Raw genomic sequence first — 13055 nt, forward strand, 5'->3', positions numbered from 1 at the left:
ACTTGATAAGGAGAACTAATGTCAAAGCTGTGTCAACTGCGGCACGTATACCAGTGACTTTCAAGAACCCAAAGAGCGGAACAAGAGAGACAACACGAGGTTCGCGATCAGCGCCAGCTATCTCGAATTAAAGCTGAACGCCGTCGATACGCTCTACGACGGCGCTTAAATTTAACCGGACGTAAACCTGTTCTCATGAAATCCGTACCCAAGCCACGCTTCTGCGGACAGGACACCGCTGTGGCCCTTAATGTTCGGCATTGCCTTTTGAGCGATGATCGTCTGCAGATAGGGGGATGCGCGTATGTTGATATATGGGCAATGGGCATGAAGACGTAACGAAACGCACCTTGGTGTCGAGGATGGAGTGGTCGTAAGCGAACCGTGTAGCAGTGTTAGTGACGTCTGGATCTGCAGGTGGGTTTAGGGTAACCAATACTGGGTAGTGGAGATCCTCTGGCGGATGCTGCAGCTCGTTCGTGCACGCGCGAAGTCCCAGAGATGCCGTTCATTAGTACAATATTGAAGATGACGATGTGATATTCCATTAGCTTACATGCTGTTGTAATGACAATGCGGTCTTTGCTTGTTGAGTGTACTTACGACCTAAAATTACAATATGATACAAGTTCTTACCCCAAACGCTACATTTGTTCCTTACTCCGGATGTATATCGGCACCTCTGTGCCATCCTCACCAAGAGGCGCCCACGGGACGGGAGAGACTAGCCATCTTGCACGCTCCTTGATTAGTCAACATATCCATCATAGTAGTAATGAGTGAACTCACAACATTTCACCTGTGCGTACTGGGGATGGTGTCGCTTGCCTATGACGAGGGCGCCTCGCATGCAAAAGTTCATATAAAGGGGAGTAGCAATGCTCTGTATTGCATCCATTGCGTGTTAATCCAGTTTGTGCGTCACTCCACCATCTCATACTAGCCATGGAATCAACTGTGCCCACAGGCTCCGAGTCCGCAATAGGCGTAGAATCTAGAAGAGCTATGGAGAAACTTTCACCGCGTTCTCATAGATGAGTGTATGTGTTTCTAACAACACACCCACTTGTATCTGAAAGGTACATGGAGAAGGCAGGGCAATAGACGGCTTTGGTAAGGAGGCACATGGATTGAAAGAGGTGGATTTTCGCGAGTTCTTCAGGACGTCTGAAGTAATGCGTTTCATGCGAGGCTTATTCATGAGCAAGACAGCGCCAGTGATGCCTTTCTTGACTTGCCATGTCCCTTTGATTGCAGCTTTGGCAATCTCAGGGATACCTCTGGTAGAACCAATGGAATGAATTATTACAAGGTTAAGGACCTGTAGCAACTCACGTTTGAGAATCGACATTCAATTCGGTTTGTTTCGCATTTTCAGACCAAGTTGTGAATTCGGACTCCTCAGATCTGGACATTCTTCGGGAAGGTGCTCGCCAGGCTCAATGTTGATACCTGCATCGAGAAGATGATGCTCGAAATCATCTGAGTATATAGAGCCTTGGATGATCAAATTGCCCGTGGCTTTGTCGATATCTCCGTATGACCCAACCTGCTAAACATCAGCATGACAGGCGATGTGGGCCGCCGATAACACGTACTGGATTCTCCGAGGGCGGGTCCCAGTTTGGATACTTTCCAGTTCGATCCAATACAAGTTCGATGAACTTGCGTTGGGTATGCGAATTTGGCAGTGTGTCCCAGGATCACATGTCTTGAGAGTTATAGGGAACAACTAGAAGGCAATGTTCCTCAGGCCTCAGGTGCCAGGTCTGTGTTGCCAAAATTCTCGATCATGCCGACCCGCCTTCCCGTTTACCGCGACTCCACCTGGGTTTCCCAGTAAGTAAACCTTAGGGGCCAGGTGCGGTTCCTGCCGCGCCTGTGATGGCGGCATACTACTTAGAAGATGGTGGCTACTCACAATATATGGCAAAAGACCAACTCCAAGCAGGGAACAGGGAGTACACTCCTGTCACCTCAGAGGCTACAAAAACTATCAACAATAATCGATAAGCGCAATCCAGGAATGCGCTGGAGAAAACACAGAAAAAGACATGTGACATTTTGTTACGGTGTGATACATTAACTTTCCTCGAACTCATCAAGCACGCTTATGATACAATACAGGTACAATGCCATCTGGAGTAACTCAAAAGCCGGTCTACAAAAATATGAAGCAATACATTCTGTGCAAGTATACATCAGGACATACCTTGCGCTGCTCGCCCTTGGCCTGGAGTGAGGGGTCATTCGAAAGTTTGCCAGCCATCTTTTCCACTTCGCCTATGTACGAATATGAATATAATTGCGAAGCCAGGTAAATAAAGACCAACCCGTAAATTTGGAGCCCATGGAAGACAGCTTGCTCGTTGGACCGCGACCAGTACCAGCACCAGCAGCTTGACCACTGCCAATGCCAGGAATCATCATACTCATCAGTGTCGCGTTCATACCCACGGCTACGGCCATCACCGCCGATGCTCTGGCCATAAGCACTGTCGTATCCGCCACCAGGTTGGCCAGCTCTAGGGACATTCACATCCTGAATGCCCTGGCCGCTTCGATTACCAGCCATTCCAGGGTCTGTGTCGCAGTATTCGTCGCCTTGATCTAAGCCCTGCTGACCCTGTCGACCGGTGCGGCTTTCATATCCACCAGCTTGGCCAGTCCCACTGCCTCCGTACGACCCTGAAAGGGCAGAGTCAGAGTCTCCCCCAGGGACAGTGCGCTGATCATCGGTAGGGGCGTCATAGTTTGAGTCGTCGTTGAAGTCTCCTATCAGGATAATAGAGATGTAAGTTTGCCTGGGATGTGTAAACAGTTTCGAACGACGTACGACGTGGACCTCGGTTTCCTTGATCATAAGACATCATTGGTTGTCTGTTGTGGTTGAAAAGATAAAAGAGAGTAGGTCGATGGGGCTTTATATACATACGATAAATCGATGATGTAGCGATGACGATGACGGTTAGTGCTGTTGACGTGTGTGTATTCGCGCGTCCTCCAGCACGATCCTCGACTTTGTACAGACTTCATGAGGACTATGTGCTTTTAGAGCCTGGAAAAAAACCTATGTGCACCAGATTGGCGCAATCGTTATATTCCAGCAACTATCATAGCATGAACGCACCTATATTGCGGCCAAGACAAAAAGGCATTTTTCGCTGATAATTCAAGCTTACCGAATGTTAGTTGTGTTAAGGCATTCCATGAGGCAGCGGTTTACTAATAGACATTTGCAATCGACCACGTAAGCTTTTTTCACGCTTCTTAGTCCGCCAGTTCTTCAGACTCCGATGTTCGGCAATGAATTCCACATACCTATCGAACGCACTGGAAACAACTATCGCGACGTCACTGACTCGGAGCCTTCTTGCTATAAATCTTCACCAAACTAGACGACAGTGAGGCGGAACAATATCTGCATGACCCAATGACACACAACTTTTTTTGTGCCGAGCATCCATGTTTTCTTCAAAACTAACGGGGTGGTGGAACACGGGAGGGTTTTGCGGTGTCGTTTGGTATCGATATCCACGTCCTACGACGACCCATTGACTCGGATACTACTAAGAGCAGGTACCAGGAGGTGACGTTCAATCGAGAAATCTGGATTGGTTCATTCGGGAATGTTATATCGTTTGATTCATCTGCCAGTGTGATTAAAATTTGTTAGCGGGAGAATTGATATTATTCACAGTGGACACTCACTGCAGCATCTGCTGCACACTACAGTGTCAGTCTAGTGATCTCGTGCTTGAGCCATTATCGCTGCGTGGTGAGTACCACCGTGACGCAGCACCAGCGTTCTTCCCCGGCACGATTTGACCGTGGTACCAGCACTGCAGTAAGCCGCTGCAGTAGCTGTAATAAATTTAGCATTTTGCTGATGAAACACACAGATACTTCAATGACAGGCTGACAGCCAGATCCACAGTTCGTTTATCTCATTCTCCGAAGCGAGAACGCTCTAACCAGAGTGTCGTCATCAGCCAAGAGATTCTTTCAAACCCTGGACTCTGGATTTACAGTTCCCCATGGCAATGGATCAGACAGTCGAGGGTGTGAGTGATTTTGCCTCAACCACCCCAATACTGAGGCTGTTTCCGGTGACTATCTGAATGCAAAAGTACAGACATGACGTTCACCTGACTAGTGGCTAATTGATCGATTTACGCACTCCAAGGACACTGCTTTTCCTGTAAGAGCCCTTGCCTGACTAGGCTCAAAAAATGATGGACGCTCATAGATGAAGTGGGCTGCATATCTGGTTTCATTTTAGGTCGCGATGTTTCGTAACAGGGCGAGGTTGATAACGATTATTGAGTGTTTCAACTTGCAAGATTACTATAGATTGCGAGTTTCGCAGGACCCGAATATTCTATCTGGGTTCTATTAGCAACCACCTGATTCCGAAGACCCTACGCATTCGGTATGCTTCTGATTCGAATCGATTGTGCAGTTGGAGTTTACTTGCCAATTCAGGATGATGGTGCACTACTATGTACGACACGGTCGATGCCTCCCCTCAACTCCACTCGCTCATCATCGATAAAAAGTCGGTTTCAACGTGGCGACACCCTCAGCTAGTCACTTCCTGTATCACTCCAAGTCTAACTGAGGTGAGTGAGCGAGTCCTTCTCCAGCGCACGTCGATGGTTGATGTTTAGCCATCGCCTCAGCAGGTTGATATCTCGTATGACCCTGACCTGATTGCTAATTCTTCATTTCACGTCGGAGACAAGTAAGTAGTCCCTTGGCTGCTTTATTTTTCATCTATCTCACATTATCGATAAGATAACATGCGGTTATTGAACACCGAGACCAGAAAACTCGAAGAGTTTTTTTGGTCAGATTCCACAATATGCAATACTCTCGCATCGATGGCGCGATGGCGAGGTACAGTTCTCTGATATCGACCAGCCTCACGCCCGTAATATGCCAGGCTATTCCAAGATTGAAGGCTGTTGTATCCAGGCTGACGAAGACGGGTATCGCTATGTCTGGATAGACACTTGTTGCATCAATAAGAGCAGCAGCTCTGAACTTTCCGAAGCAATCAACTCGATGTTCATGTGGTACAAGAAAGCCCAGATCTGCTACGCATATCTGGATGACGTGTCCAGATGTGACAATTTGAAAGAAGAGTTTTCTAAAAGCCAATGGTTCAGAAGAGGGTGGACTCTTCAGGAACTCGTGGCCCCCAACAATCTCGTATTTTTTTCGCACGATTGGGAGGAGATAGGAAGCAAATCTAGCCTCACTGAGTGGATCGAAACGATCACGGGGATTGACCGCGGTGTCCTACTTACGAACTACCAGGCAGAGATCAGTGTAGCAACAAGGATGTGCTGGGCTTCAGGGAGGCAGACGACGAGGGTAGAAGATCGGGCATATTCGCTGCTTGGTTTGTTTGGGGTATACATGCCTACGATATATGGAGAGGGGGAAAACGCATTCGCCAGACTTCAGATCGAAATCATGAAGAACTCCAACGATCAAAGCATTTTCGCTTGGAAATCATCTCGCCGAGGAGATAGGAGTGGTCTACTTGCTTCCTCCCCGGATGATTTTGCAGGGTCCCGCGACATCGTTAGGATTCCCACAGATTCATTCAGAAATATTTTTTCAAGCGCCACCCCATCCATCACACATCAGTATTCGGTGACGAATCGCGGGTTGAATATTCACATGCCTATTATGCGCGTGGAAGACTATTATCAGGCCGCCTTGAGCTGCTGCCGGCGAGGACAACACTCCCGTCCAATCGGCTTACGCCTTTGTCCAAACAAAGGCGAGACGGAACAGTTTATGAGGTCACAGCCCAACCTTCTATACGAAGCAGAGGTATCGGTATCGTCCAAATTCACCTTTCAAGAACTTTACGTCCGAGAAGACGACCCATCGCTATTCATGATAATCGATTCCAGGCGCGACCCTATTCCTAAAAAATATCATTTCTTCGTTAAAACCGAAGGGGTGGTAGAAAACGGATTTTCTTTGGTTGGCTATACGCCGACTGAGTGGTGGCAGCAGGAGGAGAACAGGCTCGTCCTGAGCTTGACCCACAGTGGAATATTTAGCACGCTGCTCTATCGCCATCAAATAACCGGCGAGAGTTTCGCAGTACCACTCGGTATGCATAATTGGCACGTCTGGTCGTACATTGTCACGGCTACGGACAGTGAGACGCCTGATAGCGTTCACGCATCTTTCAGCCAAGTTGTCCCAGGAGAAAGAGGTTATGTTCGATGGAGAAGTTTGGACTGGTTTACTCAAGAGCTGAGTATGGGAAGGGTAGGTGTGAAAATCAGGAAGGGGGGTAAATACTGTTCTGACGACGTTGGCGGATATTCTGTGACCATCTCTGTCACGGGCGTACAGCAATATTGATCAATGTCAGATAATTACATGTACTCATTACATATATAAGTACTGCGTACGGCGTATCCACCTACTATGTATAACTTGCAAGTCATGGAGCTCAGAACCTGGTTAACTGCAGGAAAAGTGTGGAATCAAACTTAAGTTGATAGTGATCTCGTCGAGGGTAAGTACCAACATCACTAGCGTAACGGGAAGGACTGCAAGGGGAACCAAGGCCAAGTCTCTATAGCGGGACGCCACAGCTCTATCTCTGACTAACGCTATGGGAGAGTCCTCGCCTCTGCTTGGAATGACGCTAGCTCGTCAGACATATCTTTCCTCTACCCACTACCGACCAGGGCACTAGTACCCTTTGCAATGAGTTCTACCCGGAACAAGTTATTGTATAAATCTTGGTGCCCACCCTCAATAATCCTATCACCTCTCCTAGCATTAGCCTATGATAAACCTATGAGCAACTCAGTACAGGTGGTCACATTGAGAGTACTGACATTGAGGCAAGACAATAACGCGGACTCGGGACGTGTCCCATAACGCCGGTGTTGCACACGCATGCCAGAACATCCTTATGTGAAAATGCAATGGAATACAGGTAGTTGTCGTGCTGGAAACGATGGAATAGGGTGCATGAGGTGCTGTCAAACACACTTGTAGAGTTGCCTGAGACGCAATAGAGTCTAGTGCCATGGATGATTCGATGATCACACCAATGATGTCACATAAGTTCCCAGGTTTGGGATGGGGCAGACAATAAGTTCGCCAGTCTTTGTGTTCCAGAAAGATCGTACGGTTGTACTTGCTTAGTGCAACTCTGTCGCCCGAAGATGAAAGTACAACAGTAAGCACCCACTTTTGACTCGTCTCGATCTGGCTAAGCTCAGACTTCCCGCTGTCTGCGATGCGAGTGATGAAAGTTCCATCATCAGATCCGCTTGCAATATGACTTCCGCTGGGGGGCATGCGAGTGAGTGTTAATCTCGCTGCTCCATCACATTGTTACCCGACTTTCAATCGATATTCCTTCCCATCCGGCAACAACGTCGGCGCAAATATGCTTCCGCCCTCCATGGTTCCCGACACGAAATATAGTGTCACAGTTTCACTTGCACATCATGTCGTCCACAAAACTACTTACGATGTGGACGTTGTCATGCAAGAAGATAAAACTTCGAATAGCCTCCTTGTGACCCTTTAATTTGTGCTTCAGAGGCGGTCCTATGGCATGCGTTGGGGCTGAAGCTTCCTCGATATGGGCAAACAATTCAGATGCCATCGTGATAGCAAGGCATCTGAGATTATGGAGTATTATGACTCTGATGAGGATTACGGGAGCGATAGTTGAACAGTACCCACCAGGTTGACTGCTGTCTTGCCTTGCCAGTGGAAGGTGGGCGAGATTTACGTTTCGTAGGCGAGGTAGTTCTGATAGGTTCCAATCGTCATTTGAAATTGATCATGAATTCATTCGGAAAGAATTTTCACGCAGACTCCGGTATTCGGCGATGAGTTATTCGTATACCTATCAAAGGCACTGGAAACAATTGTCCGGCCGTCACTGAGCTTAGCCTTCCTGCCATCAATCTAGACGACAGTCAGTTGGAATAATATCTCAGGTCGTGACCCAACGATACAAGATCTCAGGCGCAACTTTTTTCGTGCCTCGAATACACGTTTTCTTCAAAACCAACAGGATGGTATAGCAGCCGCACGGGAGAGTTTTGCGGTGTCGCTTGGTATCCGTACGGAATTGACACGTCTGGTCGTACATTTCCACGGTTTCTAGCTTAACAGCTGCGTTCACGTCCTACGAAGGCCCATCGACTCGGATGCTGGGAGTAGGAGGTGATGTTCAATGGTTCACTCGGGATACATCGTTTGATTCATCTGCCATTGTGATTAAAATTTGTCAACAGTGGAATTGATATTATTCACAGTGAACACTCGTACTCACTAGTACTCACTGCCGCAGCCTCTGTTGCAGTGTCAGTCTAGTGATTGCATTTGTGGCTAGTAATTGTCGCTGCGTGGTGAATACAATGGTGACTGGTGATGCAGCACCGGCGCCGCTGCACGACTCAGTGACCGTGACGCAGTGGAAGTCCAAATCGAAGTTAAACATGAAACTTTGGCTACCGGCCCGTATCGAAGCTAAGATCTCCGAAGAAGGCTCGGTCCCACTCGGTAAGCCGGTTTTGCGTCTATGTAAAGCAGCATTCCATATCCACGTTTTAACCGCATCCGAACTGCATGTCAAAAACGCGCATAGTTATAGACGTCTAAGCATTGGCATCCCGGATCATTTCACCACTGGGCCCAATATCACGGACGGTGCATACCGGCGTCAATGGCTTCCCCATCTGAATACTCGTTTCGACCGTTGGCACCATCTACTGTACGAAGGAAAAGAAGTCCAGCGTTAGTGATTCAGTTGTTGAACTATCCAGTGGCACCCTCCCATGAGATTGATACCCTCTATTCTAGTCGAGTGGATCACTCTCATCTTCAGAGAGCACTCCCGGACGCTGTTCAGGATGATCAGTAAGGTCGTGGGTCGACGCAAACTCTTTATTCTAATCTAGTGCTATATGCATTCTGTAGACTGTTCGCCGGTTGGACCAGGATGCGACATCCGGATTTTGGCTCTTACTACTTTCATGAGGAGATGGTGAGTACAATGAGCGTCACTTTGCATGCTAACCCAAAACACAGAGAGTTTGCAGTAACACGAACCATGAAATGAGCGCCCTACATGCCGCCGCGATCACCCAGCTACTTCACGATTTGAGGGACAGGGCTCCTTCCAATGCCGAGTTGACTGTTGTTCTGGACTTAATTCCTTCTTCCGTCGGCGCAGACCAAAATCCCACTTTCGGGTATTATTTTGCTTCTCATACGCACAAGCGAGTCTTTTGGCTGGAAGATTTCAATCTTGCTTGCTTCTCAGAAGAATGTGACGGATCTATGGAATCATCTCTTAGATGTAAGCTCAAGTCCACGCTCAAGCATGCATGCCAATCACCTTGTCTTTCAGGCGCTGAAGCACAGTACTGGTGAGTAATCAATGACCTAGGCAAATAATCAAGCATGTGCGACTTCGAACAGGAAGCATTGCGAGCTGTTTCCGAATACCCTCAACGTCACAGATGTTGTCATCCGAGAACTCAGGAGCATTTTAGTTCAAGCATCTGCAGGTATTTACGTTGCTTGATGTCAGATACTGTCGATGACGACTCGAAACAGATCGCCTGTCCTCGAAATTCTCGACATCGCCCTATGATGGAGAAAGTATTTTGACCATGTTAAAACTTGTGAATAACATCGAGCGTACGTGACTGTCAGAACTTATTTGTTATGCTCAACTGCTTGGAACTTAGCTCTGGGCAAGAACAAGGATGGATGTTCAGCTTGGACAATAGGTATGAATCTACACAATTTCGACTCGCTTCGTTGACTGATAACATGCTGTAGCGAAATTCATGGTGCTATCTCGTTCGTGTCTTTTTGGTATCGATCATTCTGTCGAGTTCTCACTGACGTATCAGATATCGGCATATTACGAAGCTCATATGGTCAAAACGACTGACTATTTCGACATCGAATACTCCGAGTCAAATTCTGAACCTTACAAACGCTCGATGCTGATGGCGCTTATGTCTCCAATAATGCTGAAGTCTGCGGAAGTATACGCAGAAGAATTATACAGCTTTCGAGACAATTTCTCACTTGCGCGGTGGAGGAAGTTTGTGAATAAGGTGGATATCAGCATCCGCGATTCCAATCTACTGGTACGATTTACAGAGTCGCCATCGTTTACACTGCTCATCCTATATATCAGGCAACCGTCCTGCTTAGCACGAGCATCGGCTTTTTGGCAATTGGAAGCGTGGATTCAAGTGGTACGGATGGTTCAAGGACAGGGGCACAGATTGTCATATATTGCTCCGTCATCTGCAGCATTGGAAGTATCATTATCGGTCTCATTATCTTCAAACAATACCGTGCAAAGGGTGCTGATACTCCTCTGAAAGCAGTAAGAGGTTTACATCGTTTCTTCTTTAAGGTGCTCATAATGGTGTAGATCATAATCTTGAAGCGGATCTTCCGTGAACGATATGGTCTTGAGAGGCTTGCTGTTATCTGCAGCCTGCCGTATATCTTACTGATGTGGAGGTGATAGTGTTTGCTCTGATTCATCGATATCTGGTATTCATTCCACTCGATAGTCTGATTCTGTTTTCAATTGCAGTTTTCGAGATTGCTTTTGATAGGACAGATGCCGAGACTCGCACGCCTGTCGCAGTCGCGATCTCCCTGCTTTTGTTATCTGTGTTTGGGTCTTTGTATACTGCTGGACCACGAGAAAAGGAGGAGAAAGTCGACCCACACAAGGTCACGAGCTGGAGAACTCTAGGCCGGCAGATCACAGGGTTCATTCCGGCTGCGTGCAAGCAATTGCGGAAGCCGGTCCAGGACGACTCAGTACAGTCCGCAGACATTCAGGGTGATGGGGATATGGAGAGAGCTCTCAAGACGTGTTGATTCTGCTTTTTCTCGGCTTCAAGTCGAATGATCCAAAAAGTTACGACTATTATGAATTCCCTCTAGCATTGTTGTATACCACCCTCTGTAAATTACACGGTTCATGGAAGGTCATGATATTCTGCCATCATTCAGTTCTTATTCGGTTCTTTCGAACAGCTACTGCTGGGCACAAATCTCGTCATTTCTCATTGGACAACATAGGAGCTGTCCTCTTCGCCCGTTTCAGCTAACGTGGTGATATTAACGACATCAACATAACCCAGAACCATCAGCCTCCATCGCGAGGCGTTGATGTTGAGTAAGTCAAGATCTCTCACAATCGTGCCAGAGACAGCGCGTCAATAAGTCGGAGTGGAGGACCACGATGTTCGAATAGCTGTTTTTTTCTGGTGCGAATGTAAATTGAAAGGCCGGAAACGCCAAATCGATCCAGAAAGTCAGAGGCATCGCCCGATCCATACAAGCATTTTACTACATTCCTTTGGAATACAGGGGTTTTTGTCTTTGTCAGTTACGAATAAAACTAGTGGAGAAAGATTAAAATACTCAAAAATCGCAAGTCGAAGCAGACTGACATATCGTATGACCAGACCCATAGCTCCATTCACCGACACATCTGAGTACACTTCAATGCCTTGGTATTGCGTCTTGCATCATCTAATCAGCGACTTACATGGTGAGAAGTACATTGCACCGCACTCGTTCAAACTGGCTCAAGGCTACGGAACGCAGGATCAATTTGATGATATCGTACACACCAGCTTCCGACTGTTCACGATGTCTGATGTAGCGATGATATATAATGATTTTCACTGCAGAACTCACATGAAGATCAGTCCTCGGCTGGCAAAGCCTTAGGTTCTTCCAACCCTGAGGCATCTTTTTTCTGTTCCTCATCTTCGACAGCCATCATATCAACCGGTGTGTCATCTTCCACTTCTTCCTCCACTTCTTCCTCATCCTCCTCAAGCTCTTCTTCTTCTCCTTCTCCTTCCCCTTCCCCTTCCCCTTCGCCTGGCTCGCCCATTTCATCATCAACTTCCTGTTCGACCCTAGCGCTATGCATGTCTGATTGGGACGCGGAAGATGCTACTGCTGCTCGCGGGGCAAACGTGAATGGCGGTGGCAGATTCGTCGCCTTGTCCTTTCCTTTTGATTTTGAGACGACTGATGCAGTTTCACTTTCTCTGGCCTTGCCCTTGTGCGAGGAACTTGCCGTTCCGGATTTACGACTCTTGTCTCCTTTCGTGTTGTCTCTATAAACTGCGCTTCCTCAGCACAAGTCGGAAATGAGAGGGTGATGTCTTACTTTGAAGCTCATTCTGTAGATTCTCGACGAGATCTCCAAACTCGATCATCTCCAGAGCTTTGAGGACATCGGACGCGGAGATGCTTTTGTGCTGTTTGGACATAGCCACGTCGTGAGCTCTGAGGAGATATATCAGAAGACATTGTATAAAGCCAGCAGTAACACGAACGTCGCCACTAATACAGAAATCAGCAATTCTGTAAAGCACGACTATAAGACGTCTTCACATACCAAGGTAGTTGATGAATACCGTCGAACCCTTCACCAAAGACAATACAGTCTCTTTTTGTAATTTAGCATTGTCTGGCATCTGAAGCAATGATCAGCGCGAGATATTGTGTTGCACATGATGCAAGCCTTACTGCTGACTTTGCTATCTTCGTGACAAGACTCTTAGGAAGCTCAAAGTTTTCGATACCCTCTGAGACTAGATCTTGCTGAGCCTGAGCAGAAATTGGTCCACTGCCAGCATCTTTACGCGGCATTGCTTCGTATTAGCGACGGTCGTGTGGTTGGTGTTGTGAAAGCGTTTGCGGTAGTAGGGGTCCTTGTATGGCAACTTGTATGACGTACGTGCAGTGCCAATACAACTTGGTCTGCAACCGCGATGAGTCCAAACTGGCGTTCGACCGTGACGAAGAGTGTTGTTCTACGTAAGTGGCTTTCAGGCTAGCGTGGACCTAATACCCCGCCGTGTTACTGACTCGTATGATAGATTTCTGGACCTACAGAATGCTACAGTATGTTCCTGGTACATACGACATACACTCATAACATTCGAAACTTCGAATACGCAATTCAACAGGGCTCATATTCG

General features: G+C 47.4%; 5 protein-coding genes across 5 annotated transcripts; 2 read left to right on the forward strand and 3 right to left on the reverse strand.

The window, feature by feature from the left end:
• Positions 1–171: 171 nt before the first annotated feature.
• Positions 172–1415, reverse strand: F5891DRAFT_1187701 (uncharacterized protein; the record flags this gene model as incomplete). The annotated part of the gene is made up of 7 exons (XM_041366891.1): positions 172–282; positions 350–466; positions 557–606; positions 662–743; positions 810–1003; positions 1063–1280; positions 1336–1415. The coding sequence occupies 7 exons, from the start codon at positions 1413–1415 to the stop codon at positions 172–174; spliced, it is 852 nt and encodes a 283-aa protein (XP_041226993.1).
• Positions 1416–1711: 296 nt separating this feature from the next.
• On the reverse strand, positions 1712–3224 carry F5891DRAFT_1029406 (uncharacterized protein). The gene is made up of 5 exons (XM_041361528.1): positions 2936–3224; positions 2837–2880; positions 2433–2775; positions 2334–2407; positions 1712–2283 (listed from the first exon to the last, which is right to left on the reverse strand). The coding sequence occupies exons 1-5, from the start codon at positions 3034–3036 to the stop codon at positions 2162–2164; spliced, it is 684 nt and encodes a 227-aa protein (XP_041226994.1). The 5' UTR covers positions 3037–3224; the 3' UTR covers positions 1712–2161.
• Positions 3225–4517: 1293 nt separating this feature from the next.
• F5891DRAFT_255463 (uncharacterized protein) lies at positions 4518–6476 on the forward strand. Its single transcript, XM_041371098.1, has 3 exons — positions 4518–4622; positions 4686–4744; positions 4798–6476. The coding sequence occupies exon 3, from the start codon at positions 4939–4941 to the stop codon at positions 6391–6393; it is 1455 nt and encodes a 484-aa protein (XP_041226995.1). The 5' UTR covers positions 4518–4622; positions 4686–4744; positions 4798–4938; the 3' UTR covers positions 6394–6476.
• A 2051-nt stretch (positions 6477–8527) lies between these two features.
• Positions 8528–11060, forward strand: F5891DRAFT_1029422 (uncharacterized protein). The gene is made up of 12 exons (XM_041361529.1): positions 8528–8802; positions 8869–8925; positions 8986–9052; positions 9097–9377; positions 9490–9578; positions 9628–9711; positions 9762–9803; positions 9856–9876; positions 9949–10172; positions 10223–10417; positions 10466–10557; positions 10611–11060. The coding sequence occupies exons 1-12, from the start codon at positions 8732–8734 to the stop codon at positions 10924–10926; spliced, it is 1539 nt and encodes a 512-aa protein (XP_041226996.1). The 5' UTR covers positions 8528–8731; the 3' UTR covers positions 10927–11060.
• A 369-nt stretch (positions 11061–11429) lies between these two features.
• On the reverse strand, positions 11430–12873 carry F5891DRAFT_1029430 (histone-fold-containing protein). The gene is made up of 6 exons (XM_041361530.1): positions 12601–12873; positions 12470–12548; positions 12408–12414; positions 12239–12357; positions 11755–12192; positions 11430–11697 (listed from the first exon to the last, which is right to left on the reverse strand). Exons 1-5 carry the CDS (start codon positions 12721–12723, stop codon positions 11762–11764), a joined length of 759 nt encoding a protein of 252 aa, XP_041226997.1. The 5' UTR covers positions 12724–12873; the 3' UTR covers positions 11430–11697; positions 11755–11761.
• Positions 12874–13055: the final 182 nt, after the last annotated feature.

Source organism: Suillus fuscotomentosus, assembly GCF_016647785.1.
Source record: "Suillus fuscotomentosus strain FC203 chromosome Unknown F5891scaffold_22, whole genome shotgun sequence".
Lineage (NCBI taxonomy): Eukaryota > Fungi > Basidiomycota > Agaricomycetes > Boletales > Suillaceae > Suillus > Suillus fuscotomentosus.

Bases quoted from the DNA above. Each gene is read 5' to 3' on its own strand.
- F5891DRAFT_1029430 (XM_041361530.1), bottom strand. From the start codon at position 12,723: ATGCCGCGTAAAGATGCTGGCAGTGGACCAATTTCTGCTCAGGCTCAG. The intron at 12,549-12,600 runs GTAAGGCTTGCA...TCATTGCTTCAG, and splicing joins CGAAGATAGCAAAGTCAGCA to ATGCCAGACAATGCTAAATT. The intron at 12,193-12,238 runs GTAAGACATCAC...GAGGAAGCGCAG, and splicing joins TCTACAGAATGAGCTTCAAA to TTTATAGAGACAACACGAAA.
- F5891DRAFT_1029422 (XM_041361529.1), top strand. From the start codon at position 8,732: ATGGCTTCCCCATCTGAATACTCGTTTCGACCGTTGGCACCATCTACT. The intron at 10,173-10,222 runs GTACGATTTACA...CCTATATATCAG, and splicing joins TCCGCGATTCCAATCTACTG to GCAACCGTCCTGCTTAGCAC. The intron at 10,418-10,465 runs GTAAGAGGTTTA...ATAATGGTGTAG, and splicing joins CTGATACTCCTCTGAAAGCA to ATCATAATCTTGAAGCGGAT.
- F5891DRAFT_1029406 (XM_041361528.1), bottom strand. From the start codon at position 3,036: ATGAAGTCTGTACAAAGTCGAGGATCGTGCTGGAGGACGCGCGAATAC. The intron at 2,881-2,935 runs GTATGTATATAA...CAACCACAACAG, and splicing joins CGCTACATCATCGATTTATC to ACAACCAATGATGTCTTATG. The intron at 2,408-2,432 runs GTATGATGATTC...TGGCATTGGCAG, and splicing joins TATGAACGCGACACTGATGA to TGGTCAAGCTGCTGGTGCTG.
- F5891DRAFT_255463 (XM_041371098.1), top strand. From the start codon at position 4,939: ATGCCAGGCTATTCCAAGATTGAAGGCTGTTGTATCCAGGCTGACGAA.